Source organism: Leuciscus leuciscus (genome assembly GCF_965113295.1).
Source record: "Leuciscus leuciscus genome assembly, chromosome: 20".
Classification (NCBI taxonomy): domain Eukaryota; kingdom Metazoa; phylum Chordata; class Actinopteri; order Cypriniformes; family Leuciscidae; genus Leuciscus; species Leuciscus leuciscus.
In genome coordinates, this window is record NC_138744.1 from 25,112,792 (window position 1) to 25,132,543 (window position 19,752).

General features: G+C 39.8%; 1 protein-coding gene and 1 long non-coding RNA gene across 2 annotated transcripts in view; one reads left to right on the forward strand and one right to left on the reverse strand.

The window, feature by feature from the left end:
- LOC309484161 (tumor necrosis factor receptor superfamily member 11B-like) overlaps window positions 1–19,752 on the forward strand; it is a 48,226-nt gene that overhangs the window by 4,931 nt on the left and 23,543 nt on the right. The window contains exons 2-3 of the mRNA XM_082150423.1: window positions 9,984–10,347; window positions 13,162–13,377. Coding sequence (XP_082006549.1) covers window positions 9,984–10,347; window positions 13,162–13,377 — 580 coding nt within the window. The remainder of the gene's footprint in view (window positions 1–9,983; window positions 10,348–13,161; window positions 13,378–19,752) is intronic.
- The window catches only part of LOC309484288, a 223,615-nt gene continuing 210,735 nt past the window's right edge, over window positions 6,873–19,752 (reverse strand). Inside the window, exon 2 of the long non-coding RNA XR_014200824.1 lies at window positions 6,873–8,569. This is a non-coding gene — a long non-coding RNA (uncharacterized lncRNA). The remainder of the gene's footprint in view (window positions 8,570–19,752) is intronic.

A 19,752-nucleotide genomic window follows, 5' to 3' on the forward strand; every position in this document is an offset into this window, starting at 1 on the left:
AGGAACCTGGGTGTACTCTTTGAAACCAATCTTTCATTTGAAAGTCACGTGTCTAGTGTCTGTAAAACAGCATTTTTCCATCTTAAAAATATATCTAAACTAGATGTACCGCATTGCGGTACAAAATATGACCGCCGCTCAGGCCTGCACTGGCTTTCCACAAAAATAAATGACGTGGAGTAATTTGGCTGTATTGCGTGTTTATGTATATACCTAAAAAAAGTAATAGTATGTGTGTGTGTGTGTGTGTGTGTGTGTGTGTGTGTGTGTGTGTGTGTGTGTGTGTGTGTGTGTGTGTGTGTGTGTGTGTGTGTGTGTGTGTGTGTGTGTGTGTGTGTGTATGTGTGTGTATTTGTGTATGTGTGTGTCTGTGTGTGTGTGTGTGTGTGTGTGTGTGTCTGTGCGTGTATGTATGTGTGCGTACATGTGTGCGCGTGTGTGTTTGTGTGTGTGTGTGTCTGTGCATGTGGATTTGTATGTGTGTGTATGGGTGTGTGTCTGTGCGTGTGGATGTCAGTGTGTGTGCATGCTTGCGTTTGTTTGTATTCCTGCATGTGTGTGTGTGACAGTATCATCCTAAACCAGCAACCCTTCGCTCAACAGCACCATCTACAGGCCGATGAGTGTACAGTCACTAAATGTGCACATAAATGAATTTATTTTATACCCCCCCATGGATGAAATTCTACAAAACTTAGCAGAGGATACCCCCAGAGTTTGTCAAGTTAATCATACACATGAAATATGGTGCAGTTCTGAACATCTCCACTGAAGATAGGGGCGATTAAAGCAGAATAATATTGCATTTTCATTTTTTATGGGAGGGGCGCAAATCACAAATGAGTGATTATGGGCTAGGTTGATGTGCCATAAAAATTTCTTCATCCTCGGTGCCACGGTTCAGGTAGTTATTTAGGAAAAACTGCATTTTTTTGGGTTTGGGGGGCCCCAGCGCGGGGGGGGGGAAGTGGCCCCCGGGGACCAAACGAAATTTTTCCGTAAAAGTCTAGTAGACCAACATACCATAAAAATTTCTTCATCCTCGGTGCCACGGTTCAGGTAGTTATTTAGGAAAACAGCATTTTTTGGGGTTTGGGGGGGCCCAGCGCGGGGGGGGAGTGGCCCCCGGGGACCAAACGAAATTTTTCCTTAGAAGTCTAGTGGGGCTACATGCCCACCAAATTTCATGTTCCCCGGTGTTTCGGTGTCCCTGGTATGGTTGACGAAAAATTTACGGGGGCCCCAGCGCGGGGGGTGGGAAGTGGCCCCCGGGGACCAAACGAAATTTTTCCGTAAAAGTCTAGTAGACCAACATACCACAAAAATGTCTTCATCCTCGTTGCCACGGTTCAGGTAGTTATTTAGGAAAAACTGCATTTTTTTGGGTTTGGGGGGGCCCAGCGCGGGGGGGGAGTGGCCCCCGGGGACCAAACGAAATTTTTCCTTAGAAGTCTAGTGGGGCTACATGCCCACCAAATTTCATGTTCCCCGGTGTTTCGGTGTCCCTGGTATCGTTGACGAAAAATTTACGGGGGCCCCAGCGCGGGGGGGGAAGTGGCCCCCGCGGACCAAACAAAATTTTTCCGTAAAAGTCTAGTAGACCAACATACCATAAAAATTTCTTCATCCTCGGTGCCACGGTTCAGGTAGTTATTTAGGAAAAACTGAATTTTTTGGGGTTTGGGGGGGCCCAGCGCGGGGGGGGAGTGGCCCCCGGGGACCAAACGAAATTTTTCCTTAGAAGTCTAGTGGGGCTACATGCCCACCAAATTTCATGTTCCCCGGTGTTTCGGTGTCCCTGGTATCGTTGACGAAAAATTTAAGGGGGCCCCAGCGCGGGGGGGGAAGTGGCCCCCGGGGACCAAACGAAATTTTTCCGTAAAAGTCTAGTAGACCAACATACGCTAAAAATTTCTTCATCCTCGGTGCCACGGTTCAGGTAGTTATTTAGGAAAAACTGCATTTTTTGGGGTTTGGGGGGGCCCAGCGCGGGGGGGGAGTGGCCCCCAGGGACCAAACGAAATTTTTCCTTAGAAGTCTAGTGGGGCTACATGCCCACCAAATTTCATGTTCCCCGGTGTTTCGGTGTCCCTGGTATCGTTGACGAAAAATTTAAGGGGGCCCCAGCGCAGGGGGGGAAGTGGCCCCCAGGGACCAAACGAAATTTTTCCGTAAAAGTCTAGTAGACCAACATACCATAAAAATTTCTTCATCCTCGGTGCCACGGTTCAGGTAGTTATTTAGGAAAAACTGCATTTTTGGGGGTTTGGGGGGGCCCAGCGCGGGGGGGGAGTGGCCCCCGGGGACCAAACGAAATTTTTCCTTAGAAGTCTAGTGGGGCTACATGCCCACCAAATTTCATGTTCCCCGGTGCTTCGGTGTCCCTGGTATCGTTGACGAAAAATTCAGTAAGGTGACAAAAAAAAAAAAAAAAAAAACTTTGACAATCCCTATATGACCGGCGGTCATAATTACGTCATATGCTCTCATTGACAAATGCGGAACAATTAGTTCATGCGTTCATGACATCAAGGCTAGATTATTGTAATGCTCTTATGGGTACCCTGCACGCTTAATAAACAAATTACAGCTGGTCCAAAACGCAGCAGCTTGAGTTTTTACCAGAACCAGGAAGTATGACCATATTAGCCCTGTTCTGTCAACACTGCATTGGCACCCTATTAAACATCGTATACATTTTAAATATTGCTGATTACTTACAAAGCACTAAATGGTTTAGCTCTGCAGTACTTGAGCGAGCTCTTAACGCATTATAGTCCTTCATGTCTATTGCGATCTCAAAATTCCGGCCAGTTGATCTTGCTGGCGGGAGATCCTTTTCCTATTTAGCACCGAAACTTTGGAACAGTCTTCCTAACATTTCCGGGAAGCAGACACACTCTGTCAGTTCAAAGCTAGACTAAAAACACATCTCTTTGACCTAGCATACACATAACACATTATAGACTTCTATAATTCAATGTTAGGCTGCATAGATTAGGTCAGCCGGAACCGGGAACACTTCCCATAAATCCTGATGTGCTTGTTACATCATAAGAAGAATGGCGTCTACGCTAATATTAGTCTCTCTGTTTATCCCGAGGTTTACCGCAGTCCGCCAGATCCAGGCTGTATCCAGACTGATGAAGGACCTGCGCCTGGACGCGACGACACCGCAGTCCTGAAGTGTCAACTAGTCTCTCCCCTGTGAAGGCCTCCCTCCCCTCCCTTTACCTCTAAGATAAAGCGTTGTCAGGATCATTCCGGTTCGCGTGGCTACGCGGAAGCGATAACAATTCTGTATTATAAATTTTAAGGCCAGACAAGTAGTTTGTTAAAGTTGGTTTGTAGGGAAGGACTACAAGCCTGCGCACATACTGTATATTCAAACGCGCATACCTGTAGACTGAACTCGTAATACGCATTTGCACGCCATCAGCATTCTCACAGGTTCATGTTTTTGAAGTTTGCGCAGAAAGAACTTAAGAGTTTTCTGTTAAAACGGTGTCGTGTTAGCGGCCCCTAAGTTAATAACTAATGATCGTTGCGACGGAAGTGAATCAATCAAAACTAACTTTAGCTGGACAATAACTTTATTCTAGAGCTGCTATAAAGCCAAAACAATCTCTGTTACTTTAATTTCCTATTATCAATGTAAAGCCGCTTTGTAACAATCTACATTGTTAAAAGCGCTATATAAATGAAGATGACTTGACTTGACTAGGAGAGAGAGTGAGCAAGAGGGAGTTTTGAAGAAAGACTGTTGAAATAGATGGCTAAGAGACATTACAAAAGAGAACAAAATTTAGGAATATCCCTGTAAAAAGAAGGGTAATGGTCAGGCAAGAGCTTTAGGACTGCTTTGTTTCTGCTTCATACATATGTGTAACTAAATGAGTAACATTGGTTTTGAATGTGTGCTTCTTGTGGCTAACAACGAATTCTTGCTTGTACTCATTTACTGTATGTTAATTTTTGGTTCTTTCTTGTTGTTCGTTTGTCATCTTCGCTTTATTTTTCGCGAAGCTTTATTTTGCTTGTTTGGCTTGATTTCAAATATCAACAGTGTTCAACAATGATTCTCAGAAATCACTTACTGCACCTTCAATCTTTAGCATAACTCATCGGGCATTTCATTTAAAAATAATAAAATGTTGCTACATTCAACTGTTGCAGAAAATTTAACATGCATCAAGTGTCACTCACTGGACATTTCACTTAAAAACTGCTGCGAAACAAGCAAGATGCAACGTTGTATTAGTTTGGACGTTTTTTCAAACTTTATATTCAATAAAAATGTAATATACATAAGAATAAAATGTGAAACATCCCATTTCAGAATCAAACCATCAACGACATAATTATAACACTAAATTGTGATTTCTTTCTTGCATTTCTATATTCATATATGTTCTGTTCCTATATAAAAACTGTAATGGAGGAATTGTTGTTTACTCCTCTTCGCGTCTTGGCCACATTACCACCTCGGGTGTGCTTTATTTTTCTAATAATTCAACGGCCTATCGTCAATTATTCCTTATTTATTTGGTCTGTTGGTTAATTTGTGATATAATACATTCCAATATATTCTATGATAATGAATGGATGTTTGGATGATATGGATGATATACCTGCAGACATTACACAAAATTTTAAGAAAAAAACTTTTGGAGATTTATGCAACAACTCTTTATTCATATAACACAGTGACATGCACAGATCTCCGTGGGGGCAGGGGCTAAATTGTGTTCAAGGGGGCACCGCGATATGCTTGAAAAGGGCACTTCACTTTCACGATTGAAGGGGCTCAAACATGCCCCTCTCCCCTGTGCACGCCACAGGGGAGAATACAAACTGATACACTAATATGACATATATAGAGAGGAAGAGGAGTATCTTTTATTACAGGAGATAATATTAGTGAAGAGATTAAATTAAGTTCAAAACATAGGTTCGGGAGGAGCCTAAACATTCAGTCCTGTCAATCATCATTATGATAACAATAATGATGCTTACTCATACAGAGGTTAACTCGGAGCTCAAGCCGAGCCTCGGGTTCGAGCCTCCTCTAAGGACAGGAAGCCAAGTTAGTTTACTATTAACTTTTAAGGCTGAATGGGCAGGCGATCTAGTGAAATAACTCCATTCACTATGATCCATTCCACTGGCTTTATGATGTGGATGTAAGGAGAGCCTTGTTTGATGGCAGGTGTCCCAGACAGTGAATGGATAGTGCACAGGGAGAGAGAGAGCTGAAGAAATTTTCAGGAAGAGTTCAAGAGTGATATTAGGTATGAATGATGTAACTCTGTAACTTAATTAAGAAAGCTTTGCAGTATCCTTGAAGACCACCTGCAGATCCTGAAATGTCCCAGCTATTTTATATTTTAACACGCTTGTTAATCTGGAATAGTTGGTGTGGTGATAATTGGAGAATTAGTCATTGTGTGGTGTACACACACTTTCTTATCTATTAGTATGTAAGTGCAAATTGAATGGTCTTCCGTCTTTGTTAGTCAGTCTTGTTAGCCATCTTGTATCACACTTGAATCGTTTTGGATTTAAATCTTAATTTCAGTGTCCTGTTTTAGGACTCTTAGAACAATGAGATTTCTCTGAGAGCCTTATGTCTGCCTGAGATAAATGTAGCTTACCTTGAAATTAAGCATTTGAATTCAGCACTGACTGAAGGTCACTGGTTTCTTTGTGAGTTTCCTTTAGATCATTTGAACGGTGTAATTACAACTCTCAAAGACTCCATGGTAGTATGTAATTTGGGTTAGAGTACTGTACACATCTTCGTCAAATGGCAACCTTGCTTAGAGCGCCAAAAGGCTAAAAGTTCACAACGTTTTCCACAGTTTCACTCTATATCTGCGGCATTCACTATGCTAAAAAATGAGTTTAAGGACTTAATGATTTTCTCACTGAAATCCACCACCTGCTGTATAGAACACAATTTATGGGTAGCTTGGCATCCTTTATCTCCTTCCCACCTCCCATACGGAAATGTAATATATGTACATATGTCCCTATATCTGAGCAGTGTTGTCATATTATAAGGCAATATATTATTATCACATATACACATCCTCAGGATATATAGGAATATATAAGTTTATGTATGAAATTCCCATAGTAGAATTATTATATATACATATATTGAAATTATTTATATGATGACGTTTTATATGTTAAGGCCATAAATGTGAACAATATATATTTAAATATGCAAGTTTATTCACAGAACATATATGCAAACATTCGGTATCCTTATATATGATTTTCGATAGGTTTATACCATATATCAAATAAAAAATTGTATATGATACTCTATGTTAAGACCATATATGTGAACAATATATGTCTCATTTATATATGCAAGTTTATTTAAACAACAAATATGCAAACATTCAGTATGCTTATACAGAGAGATTTTAGATTTGTTCATTGTGTTTTCAATTGGATCGCATGGGTAACGGTAAAAGGCAAATACTCCAAATGTGTGGCCCTAGAATCATCACCACTGTTTGCCCCTCCAGAGATTCCACACCTGTATGACTTTTTGTCTGTGGAACATAAAAGAATGTCATTTAAAATATGTCTGTTTTTTTATTTTTCTCCAAAGTCAAGGTTAACCAAAATGGATGAGTTACCAACATTCTTCAAAATACATTCCTCAAAAAAACATATTTTATTATTTGTTTATGTCCTATTTGTTGTATTCATTTATTTATTCCAATTTAAGGCCCTAACTTCAGCAAAACGTCTGTAGCTGAACTTGTGGGCCGCATGGGCTGGATTTGTCGGTTTCGAGTTTCGCTTAGGCAGTACGTTCTTTTTTTGTGTGTTGTTGTATTTTGTGTAGCATGCGGCTCCTGTTTATCATTGGCTGTGAACTTTTATGTTGTGTTCTGTGTAGCATGCAGATCGTGTTCATCATCGGCCGTTTGCTTTCATGATGTGTTCTGTGTAGCATATGGCTCGTGTTTATCATCAACTGGGTGCTTTCATGTGGTGTTGTGGACACTCAGTCAGTGAGAGCTCTCACTGGCTGTGTGTTCATCTGCTCAGCTGTCTATTGTCTTAACCCCGCCCTTCTTATGACCTGATTGTTGGTTCATTTGTCCCACCAGGGGCCTGTACCATGAAGCCGGTTTAGGTGGCTAGCCAGCTATGTTTCAGTTTAGTTTCCGCCAACCCTGGGTTTTAGGTACTATGAAAGTAGCTTGGCTTTAATCGGTGTTCGTTGCCATGGTATCTTACGCTGCACGGCTAACCTGCTCCGGGACAGGTTATGTTCTGGATTCAAGATCTCAGACTGAAGTTTGACCAATCAGCTGAGAGCAAAGAAACATATAGGTGACGTAACTTATTTCCAGTGTCTGTTACAATGACTTCACCTTTTCTTCCAAATCCTGTGGACATCTCAGCGCAAATTGTTTGACGAGCACTTCGTAGAGAAAGAGTTTTTAGCCAGACAAAATCCCCTTGCCTTTCCTGATAGTTACTTGTATGAAAGATACAGATTTTCCGCGGAAGGAATGTCTTATCTTTGCGAACTTCTTGAGCCGCACATAAAGAATTTAACACGTCGAATTCATGCACTTACTGTACCGCAAATGGTATTGCGTTGCGTTTTTTTGCAAGTGGTACATTCTTGTACGGTGGGTGATGCACAGAAGCTCGGGGAAAACACGGTTTGTCGAACCATTCGTAAGGTGGTCCTCGCTCTGCAGGAGTACATGAATAGTTTCATTAATAGTGTTCCCCGGACATTTATCGGCCATGTCCATAAAAGAGGGCTTTTATAAATTTGCCGGTAAGATATATTGATAGGGTGACATCACATGAACACTTTTTTTTTTTTTAAAGCAAATTGCACAAATGTACTATACAATATAATACATGTTAAGAATTATTTTAAATCTTTATTATTATTCTGTTAATCTTATGATAGGATTCCCCAGCTTTCTTAGTAGTACAAATACGTTCTATATTTATGTAAAATTATGTATATATGTATGTGTAGCCTATATGTGTAATATAGCCTATAGCCTATTTTTATAATATATAAAAAATGTGCATGTATCATTTTTTATATATTATAAAAATAGGCTATAGGCTATATTACACATATAGGCTACACATACATACATAATTTTACATAAATATAGAACGTATTTGTTTAACTTACACATTAACAATCAGCAATCTTTCTCCAACAGTCTTCTCTTGCTTTGGCAGCAGAGACCGTATTGTTTCGAGCTTGAAATACATATTTAAATTCATCGTAATTCTGAATGATTATCTCTTGCTCCTCCGCGGAAAAATATATCGCTCTCGCTCTACCCGCGATTGGTTGTTCAGTGTCGACATCACTCTTTTATGTGCACGCGCGCGTGGAGTAATCATAGCTTAAGGATCAAAGCCTGAGTTGACACAGAAAGTTGATGAGCTGCATCATGGTACCAATAAAGCCTGATTACATCGGTTTGGTTTTGTCAACTCAAAACTAATCCTGTAACCTCGAGTTTGTTCAGCTACCTTCATGGTACAGGCCCCTGCTCTCTCCCTCGTTACTCCCCTAATTTCCTTCCCTTCTTAATCTCCTTGGGTTTTCAGTCCTGTTTCTTGTTGTGGATGTTTTCTCTGTAGGTGTTGCAGTGTACAGTTCTGTACTGTCATCCTGTGCCTTGCTTAGTGGTGGGCAGATCGAGGCTTCGTGGAACACTAAAACAGTTTGAAGCAAATGTGCTGTATTGTGTCTAGGCTTTGAAATAATCCGACACCTGTCTCCACGGTGACCCCTAGTGTTCAGAACAGTGTAAATGCAACAAAAACCTTTCAAATGCAATTATCAATCATCTAATAAGATTATCAAGTGTCTATATGTTCTTTTATCAATTGTCAGGGTTTGTTTTATGAATGGCTCAGCTAAACAGGCCAATAAGAGACTATTAACTACCATTATTCAATGTCTTATTAAAACATCTACGAATGTATAAAACTGATCAGAGATCAAGTATAACCCACAGACACTTGTTCATTGGTGACACTTGTTCACTCCTCATGTTAATGGGTTGACGGAGATCATCGCCCCCAGCGGTGAACCATTGACATTTCGAAGTGTTTTCGAAATGTTTCGAAACAGTTTTGACGTAATGAGGCCTCGTTTACTGAAATCACGTGTCTCTGGCAGTTTGATACACTCTCCGAACCAATTCAGAACAAAAGATTCGTAAAGGTTTCGAAGCTTCATGAAGCAGTGTTTTGAAATTGCCATCACTAGCATTGCTATACTGTGACTGTGTTTCCCCTTGGGGGTAGTTTTTGTTTTATTTTGTTTATTTTTGAAGTCTAATAAAAGCTCATTAAACTTTGCATCCTTGAGTCCTCCTTACATCCCTTACATCCCTTACCTCACCTCACAATAAGTAACATATATTCAAAATACATGTGCACACCATGTTTTTCATAAATTACATTTATATGTCCCACATATTTATCAAAAATACATTTAATTTTTGATATGTAAAATCCATACTAAGACTCTATGACATCTATATCAGTGACATATACGTCACATGTATGTAAACAATATGCTATGTTACACATTCAAAGACATATGTTATGTGTATCAATAATTATAAATGAGACATATATGTCAAAATATGGATTATACATACATTAACATATATATTTATATGGAATATATTATATGTCAATATATGGAATCGTTCCAATTTCTAGTAGGTCATATATGGTTTTACTTTATATGAGCATATATTACATTTCCGTATGGTCTCTCTCTCTCTTTGACATGAGCCAAGAGCAGTCCCACCACTGCCTGTGCGATATCCAGACCATATTGTTTGTCATGGCAGCAGTGTGAAGGGGAAATCCCCAAAATGACTTAGAAAACACTTCACATACATACCAAAATGCAATCGCTAAACTGTATTTCCTATTTGTTTCCTTAGCTGTTTGCCATGTCTTTTGCATGGGCCTACCAAGAAATACCCAAGTACCAGCACCGAGACCCTCTAACCTCTAAGGTGCTGCTTTGTGAGCAGTGTCCACCTGGCACGGCCGTGGAACGCCACTGCAGGATGGGGGAACCCACCATTTGTGTCCATTGCCCAGAAAAACACTTTGCGGAACAGTGGCATTGGGGAGACAGCTGTCAACATTGTACATCTGTTTGCAAAGAAAGGCAGATTGTACGAAGGGAATGTAACAGCACTCATGACAGGCTTTGTGAGTGTATACCTGGGTATCACCTGGTCGTAGAATTTTGTGTCCATCACACAGCTTGCTTACCTGGCTCTGGAGTCGCTGTACAGGGTACGTACACTCATTCTTTGTCAACAGTGTGCTAGAACAATATTTATGAATTCAAGACCATCGATGTTTGAACCAGTGTGTCTAAATACGTAATTTAGCAATGTCACAGACTAGCCGGATGCAAGTTATGTATCAAGTTTCAAACATCTCATTCACCAAAATATTATGAAGAAGAAATGCTACAGAATGTAACTTGCAAGGACTCCAATATTTCTGGCCTCTAGAAAAGCTTCTTCAGCAAGGAGACACTTTTATTTTAAATTATCCGGGTGTGTCATTGCTTATAAATGCCATTTTAAATATAATTATTGGGGAGCCTCAGTGGTTTTCAGTAAAATTCCACATTCAGCCAGTCAACTGACCCTGAATTAAACCCATAATGCACCCATATTCCTTATTTTACCATTTTTAATCCAGTATTCAATATTCTTTGTGTCAAACCGGTTTCAAGGTTAAGAAAGCACATTCATTAGAAAGTATACATTAGCAGTCGGCCAGTACCTCACTTAAGCTTTCTTGTCAGCTGGTGGAACATTTGGCAGCGTGTATGTGCTGTCAGGGTGCTATTTAATCATGCTGTTTGTTGCATCATGAGAAGTTCACAGTGGCTGAATTCCAGCAGAGTAAGTGGAAGTAATCACTTCCCTGTTAGCAATGGAGAGTTTGAGTGACAGAGGTGTTCATTAAACAGAATAACACTGCTGGTTGTTATCACATTGGCCACCCCACCCAGACTCCAGCCTGAGTCTAATGGGGATGATCTGTTCATTCTCAGAATCTGTGTTCAATACCAGATGTTTTAATTTTGTCATTTATTTTTGTCTCTTTTTAATTAGGTCAAACATTATCCCTCGGTGTTCCGTTGTGAATTACTGAACACATGCCCACATGCATCACATTTTAAAAAGGAATTTACTGGCTAAAACCTTAAATTGAAGAATATATTATGATTTAATAATATATTGGTTTCTGTTACCAAAGAAGATGGCAAGATTTTGGCTCTGATTTATCTCCAAATGCAGTATGGGTCATCATTAGATCGTGTTTTTCATGAAAATATAATATCAGTAAAATAATTTTCCTTATGCTTATCTCATAGTTTGTTGCAAATGTATATATTCATATATTTTTGTTTTCAATGTGTTTCAAATGAATAGTATTGAATGAAATAAAAAAAAATTCAATGAAAAAAATATTAGTCGAGCAGTTATAGATTCACCATAAGATGGCGACAGAGGTCCTTGAACACTTTTTTGGAACATTTGTGATGTCCTCTTCTGGCTTATGGGCTGTATGAGTTTTTCTTGATGAGCATACCCTTTACACCAAGTGTTACACTTCAGTACACAAATCAGTTTGTGCTATGAACAACAATGCAATCCCAAATTATGCAACTTTATGGAGAGATGTGTTTTATTATTTTTCTAACCAATCAAACATATTGGAATTTTTGCCTGGTGTATAGACAATAAAATTACATACTCAAGACTTATCCAGAAGCCATAATATTATAGAGACTTGGATTGTTTTGACTTACCCCAGTAAGCAACCTCCCACAACGCCCTAGTAACACCCTAGCAACAAAACAAAATGCTAAAAGACAAAATAACATTTTAGCCACTACACACCAACACTCTGCTGACCACTGAGCATTGTGGTGAGTTTTCCTTGTGCAAAAATATGAAAGATCACATTTATGTTTGTACGTACCTATTGCAAATCTGGTGAAAATATTGCATGATAACCTTTTCTGCACACACAAGTTAGAAAAATTGACACAACTAAGTGACCCCATTTTGTTTTTTGCACAAGGAAAACTCACCACAATGCTCAGTGGTCAAATGAATAGGCAAACTGGCGTGTGCCTATTCATTTAGAATCCATCTACATTAGAACTATAGAGTAAGAACTCTATAGTTCAAATGTAGATGGATTCTAAATGAATAGGCACACGCCAGTTATCAATTAGCATAATAGATGCCCAAACCGTGCTTACCACAGAACCTGTCCAGTATTAGATTGAACAATATCACACATTATTGCTATTCTGAAAAAAGTACAAATTATTGTAAGTTTGGCTTATTGTCACGTTTTTGACTATCCACAGTTTAAGAATGAGACCCAAAAGTAAAAATCTAGTTCCTCAAAATTCCTTAGTTCCTTATTCACATAATTAAACTCCACTAATAGTTTCTGTTTTGTTTTTCTTCTTTGTTTTTTATTCATCTTAGTCATTTATAGATCTGACTCATTTTTGACCTAAACATGTGAGTAGATGTGTGACGTGAATGACATTTGTCCAAGTGATGAATCCTAAACAATTCTTCATAAAACTCTCACTTCCTATGTTTCATACACCAGACTACATGGGTGTTTAGGTTGAATAAAATTAGATTCTTAATCTTTTCTCATATATCTTTTCACAGTGGGTACATCCATATTATTATACATTCTTGATATAAAGAATGTTGGAGAAAATGTGGGAGTTTTAGCATTGAAAAAGCTTTAGTCATGTTTAAAATAGTAGCATTGTTCCTTATTACCAACCTTATTCCATACTATAATACATATTCACTTTCAATATTATATAATAACAAAGTAGCACAAAATAGAATTTAAACAATGTATTGGGCAGGATTATTTATACAGTATGCTGATATATACATATAGAGCAGAATAAATATTCAGATGAATGCCATGAATGTGCCTGCTTTGCATATAGAAGTAGACCTAGTTTTTGCTATTCAAAGTATTCTGTATTCTAAAATTACATATTGCAATTGTGCATTGAGAGTGTATGTATATGTCCTGCAGGCACACCAGAGAGGAACACTGTGTGTGAGAAGTGTCCCCAGGGTTATTTCTCCAGCACATCTTCATCCACTGAGCCGTGTATGCCCCACAGGGATTGCGCTCAACTGGGCCTGAAGACTGTCAGACTTGGCACAACCACCCAGGACACACTGTGTGAATATGAGAATAAAGAGTTCACCTTTGACTGCTCCCATCAGCACACAGAATGTCACACTGGTAAGCTTCATTAAACAATTCCAGCCCTTGTTTTATCATTGAAAAAGTTGTTTGCTTTGAAAATCATTTGTGCCAATTTTGGTAAATAATGGACACATTTTTGAAGGAATAGCTGTACTGATTCCTGGTGCATCCCTGGGAATTGCCCTTGCTGGGCCCAGTGATAGTGTATTGCCATGGCCCCTATGTACTGCTTACTGATTTCCGTTGGACCAGGGGAAGGGGTGTACAATTGCTGTCAGTCCATGGGGGTTGTGCTGACTGTTATATCGAACTGCATTGATAGGGTTCCCATAGAAATGCATAATTCTGAGTCTGAGGAAACAGCTCCATAGAACGTCACAAGTTCTCATCTCATAATTACGATAATAAGCTCATTGTTTTGGTTCAGGAGAAAGAGTAAAAGGTGGCTGCTGTTGTTTGCAGTGTTCGGTGACTCTAGCAATGTGTCTACAACTCTGCATAGCCTGATGGAACTCGCTGATGGCATGTGATGTCTGCGCAAGCAGAGTGTGCGGAGGTATGCAAACTCATAGGTTGTCAGGCAGGGAGGACCAAATGCAATGATTGGACAAACAGTTTTCGGTCCTGCAATGATTGGACAAACAGTTTTCGGTCCTGAGACTTCCATAGAATATACTGTATATATATATATATATATATATATATATATATATATATATATATATATATATATATATATATACACACACACACACAAAAATTACACTTTAATTATTGATTGCTATTTGGATGTAAAGAGTCTTTCAACCTCTATAATAAAAGAAAATGTATGAAACATTTTATGAAAACATTGCCTACCCTAGCTTTAAAAAAAAAAAACAGCAAACACAAAATAAACAGCAACATAATTTTTTTTTTTGACTGATCTCTAACCATATAATGTTGGGTGAATAACTCAATGTTCAGCTTCAACTATTGAGTCCAGGCTTTTGAAAACATACGAAACACATGCTTGGAGAAAATATCACTCCTGATGGTAGTCAGTTTCTCCAAATCAGGCTTCTTGGTAATGTCAATACATGTGAGAGATTCTCACCATGCTCACGTGGTACAACATTCTGATTAGAAGAGACAAAATGCCCACCACACACCAGCTTATTGGTGGAGAGGAGACAGAGTGATGAAGACAATAAGTGTATATGGGGATGTGGTGTTGCATGATATTCCCTTAGAAAGCTGCTATGTCCTTGTGTTCCCACAATGCTGAGCACTTTTATCGTTTATGCATCAATTGTTCAGCAGAATGGTATGCATATGACATTCAATTCGAGGGGGAGGGCAGTTTGGAACAAGTATTATTACTGATGAGCTTGAGTGTCTATTGTCTGGTGTCTGTTTTCAGTGTGAATGTATTTCTGTAGATATAAAGGTGAAAATGTTTGCAACTCCGCACTATTGCGAGTGATTCACAATCTGTTTGACAGAATCATCTTTCAACATCAGTGAGAGCTCTACTAGCATAAGCAATGATGGACATCTGTGGTTCTGAAGGAGAATTGCCCCTAGAACTACAGGGCTGGCATCAACTATGAGCTCGGTGTCTTTTCTAGAATCAATGTATGCCGTCACTGTGCTGCGATTGCTGCGATATGTATGAGACCCATTTCTTTGAGTTGCTGGAATAGTGCAGTCAGGTTTAGTGTTGTCACAGTTCTGGAATTTCTAAATTCGATATGATACCTTGAAAAATATCGATATTCTATATAATTTTTCGATACCACTGGGAAAACTGTAATATATACTGCCATATAGATATTTTTATTATCATCATATTTTTTTGATAATTTGGGTAATTTTGTTGCAATAGCTTTCACACAGCACAGGGAGGCTTTTTTGAAACTCTGAACTCAATTTACAAAAAAGACAAGTGAACAGTCGGTAATAAAATAAGAACAAAAAAATAGCAAATTATAGCATAAATAAATACAATAGAATTAAGAGAAAAATTTTATAAACATGGCTTTGTGTTTTTCAGGTGGATCTAATAGTATTACTACAGAAATTAATTAAAGTAATCAAATGTAAAATAACACTGGATAGTCTTCATTGTAAAAATTAAATACAGTTTAATGCTTACAATTAAAGTTACAAACGTTAATCAGTCAAGAGCAGTGAGTGATTTTCTCTTTGTCTTGTTCTTTGATTAACATGATAACAGTACATTAGGCTGCTGTCTCTTTAAGAGCTGCACGGATCTTTAATTCTCAATGCCGACAGCAGACCTCATTCCTGTGTTTTCCTGAATACTCGCCAAGACAGGCATTTTGACAATATTTTGTGTCTATTTGACCGTTTAAGTGCAATAAACCATGGGAAAAAAAACTCGAGAACTGTTTCACGAGTTCATACTTACAAATAAGTCAGATAGAATAAAAGCGTATTTGGCGTGCTGTCCGAGGAGAGGGCTCCGGCCTCGGTATTTGGCCCGAACCCAGAGTACTCCCCCCGTATTCCTGGCTGTGAAAGAATAAGCCAAGAGTGAGGAGTCGGGGTGGTGGAGGGATGCTGAAAAACTGTCAAGGAATTTTAGGTGAGTTGACAGAGTGAATATATATATGCTTCTTCTCATGTTGATAGGGTAGACATAGTAATTGTTTGATGACAAGTTGATTGGATTGATTATTTGAACATGCTCCTCCCGAACTTTGTTTATAAAACATCATTTGAGGGGCAGCTTTATGTGTGCTTCACTTATATAGATCAGTGGTGCACTTTTGGTATAAGCGTAAAACCTGCCGGAATGAGCCAAATTATGTGCAATATTATGTGCAATTATGTGATCCATCTTGGAAAATACAGTAGCACCATTCAACTCATGTTGAACGCATTCTACTGAACTGCTGAATTTGGCGACGAGGATGACCTTATTTATACGTCCTACTAGAGCTTAGATTCTCTGTCCTAGCCTGAGCCCGAACTTGACCTGCGGGTCGGGCCGATATTTCTAGCTACTATCCTCGGGCCGGGCCCGGCCCTTGATCAAGCATTTGTGTTTTTTTAATCATCAAGTTAGGCTACAAAATTACAAAATGCGCAGCGTCTCCTCCACTCGCACGCATCACACCGGACCTGCTGTGCTGTATTGTGTAGCTTAAGTGCAACATGGAGCTTGAAGATGTAAAGAAAAAAGAAAAACAGGAGAATTAACTTTGAGCAAGTTTGGAGGAAAGTCGGAGGTATGGAACCATTTTAAACAAGTCGTGGGCAGTGACAACCTATAGACCTTATGTAGCCCCGCCCCTTTTCAGCGCAGTGTCGTTGTCTTTTGACTTCCGGTCTGTATTTTCACAGCGATTCTGCGATTCTGTGTTTATTAATGAACGGCTCGTTTTAAAATATTCCCGGTCGACTGACATTTGTAAAGTCATCTGCTTTAAACATTACAGTCCTCATGATAACTTTCGTTATCTTTACATTTAAGTAAATCCACTTCAAAAGCTAATTACTCCTGGACAGCAATGCCATAGAAATATACAGAGTGAACACAAAAACGTCAGTTAAAAGTCAATATTCTAAAGTCAATATGGCGGCGCCCTCGTTTCTCTGGCACATAAGGTCTATATGTTGGCTTTGTCGAATGCATTAAGTGCGGCACACTGCTCGCCTATGACAGCAAAAAAACGGGGACTTCGACGATGAACAGACACATGAAGCAGGCTTGCCATGACAGAAAGGATGATGGTCAGCCTTCAAAGTCCTCTTTTGTTACTTCTCCAAACATACCCCTGAGGGCAAGGCAAACCCTCACAGAGAAATGTGTTGAGTTTTGCTGCAGGTACATAAGGCCATTTTACGTTGTAAGTGGCCAGGGATCCCAGGGGCTAGCTCAAGTGTATCAGCCCAGTCCATCCTGCCTCACCATAGCACCGTTTCCAAGGCTTGCCTAGAAAAGGCAGATGAGAGGAGGGAAGTTCTGGCACAGATTCAAAGATGCTTTGAAGTCAAGTCAGTCAAGTCATCTTCATTTATATAGCGCTTTTAACAACGTAGATTGTTTCAAAGCAGCTTCACAGAGATAAGCGTATAATTTAAGGTAACAGAGATTGTTTTGGCTTTATAGCAGAGTTAAGTTATTTTCCATCTAAAGTTAGTTTTGATTGATTTGCTTCCGTCGCAACGATCATTTGTTTTTAAATTAGGGGCTGTTTTTAAATTTGAAGAATGGAGAAGTAGGGATGAGCACGGATATGTGGATTGATGACTACAAAAAGCTAAGTTACATCGCAATAACGTGCCATTATATCACAGACAACTATACATTAGTTGGTAAAACTCTCACCACAACAATGTTTCCTGTGGAGGATGCTAAAATGGGGAAAAATATCAGACGCAAGATAGTGTGCCTGCTGATCAACAAATTTGGTCTCAACCCTAGCTCCCTCAGGCGAATAGTGTGGGTAACAGATGAAGGCAGCAACATAATCAAAGCCCTGGAACCATATAGGAGGCTTTCTTGTCTCGATCACCTAATTAATACTGTCCTTCGCCACGTTCTGCATGCCGACACACTGGCCGACAATGCACTGGATATTGGAGAGACCATATCTGCTGCTAAAGGACTCGTGAGTTATCTGAAACAATCTGGCCTGGTTGGGCAATTATCGAAGACAGTGCTACAGATGGGGGAGAAACGATTTAGCACAGTTTACCTCACACTCAAGTCAGTGCAGGACATATACCCAGAGCTACGGGAGAAGCTGGAGACCCGTGGTGAGCTTGAGCGCATCGGAAATATTGCACCTGACTTATTGAGCTTTCTGGTCACCTTTTTGGAGCCATTCTATAATGCCCAGAGAGAATTGGAGGGTGACAAATATGCAACCATAAACCTGGTCTGCCTCTGGTTTGAGAGACTGAAGAGACATTGCCAGCCCTCTCCCACCGACTTTTCGCAGCAAGCCTTTGTGCGCCAGAGACATGCCGAGTTCATAGTGCTAAAAATCCAGGTGATCATGCTGCTCAAAGTTGCTCTTTTCCTCTGGCCCAATTTCAACAAATTGAGGATGATGTCTCCTAAAGAGATATCTGAAGTACATGCCCACGTTCGCACCCTACTCTTGCCTGTGGAGAAAGATGCTGCAGCGGCTGACAGTGCAATGAGCAGTACTGGCTTCACACCACCAGCAGCCAGGCCCAGGAGAGACTCCGACATTGCCGAGTGGGAGAACCAAGATGATTTTAACGAACCAGATGAGCATGAAGTGGCCATGTACAATTCACAGAGGCATACCATGGATGACGACAGGGACCTACTGAAATGGTGGAAAGTCAACGGATTGGTGTACCCAAAACTAGCCAGGCTGGCAAGATCAGTCCTTTGCATTCCAACAAGCAGCAGCAGCGAGCGGGTGTTCAGCTCAGCTGACCGAACGATAAAGCAGAGGAGGACCGCTCTGAAACCAGCAGCTGTGGACGCAATCTTGTTCTTGCATGACAACATGTAGAACCATGTAAATAGGCTATTCTATATTCTAAAACCTTGTTGAATTATATTAGAGTAGTAGGCCTACTCCTAGGCCATCCAAAGTTCATTCTTGTTCATTTTCTGTGTTCATCATTGTTCACGTTTTTTTTTTTTTACCTTTCTTCATTCGGATCCATTTGTGATCCATTCCATTCTGAATAAACAAAAAACACAGTTTACTTGCTTCGTCCTTGTTTCTTTGTTCATTAAGATAATTCTAAACAGATTTCTGTAGTTCAAACAACTCTTGTAGTTGAAAACGTCAGTTATAACGGCCCATGTATTAAAAAATGGTCAGGTTTAAATCGGGCTTGGGCTCATAATTACAGTTAATGTGTTGGGCCGGACCGGGACACAACGTGCACAGGCTCGGGTAGGGTCGGGCTTGATTTTTTGGGCCTGATCTAAGCTGTAGAGCTCCAACTAAGCCATTTCTGTCCCAAGCTGGTGAACCTGTCATGCCATGGGAGCGCTGATATGTGTCATTTCAGACGTACTTAATGCTGCAGGCTTGGATGACTTCCCAAATGATAGAAAAAGCAAGCTTCTCCTCCATTGTCTCAGAGTGGAATGATTACGGATCTACCAGATGCTTTGCAATCGCAAATACATACTCTGACCCTGTTGCATGAATAAAGGAACATTTTTAAAAGACTCCTAGCATGCTGCTAAAACATTTAATTTTCAGACAAAGATGCCAATGGTCAGGTGAGTCAGCCAGCCAGTCTGTCGCTGATTTAAGAAGCCTTGCTGAGTCATGCAAATGCGGTGCTGTCCGTAACTAATTAATTAGAGACCAACTTATTGAAAAAACCAACAGTACATGAGTCAGAGAGAGACTGTTTATTGAAGATGATAAACTTACTCTGGATAGGGCTCTCACTCTG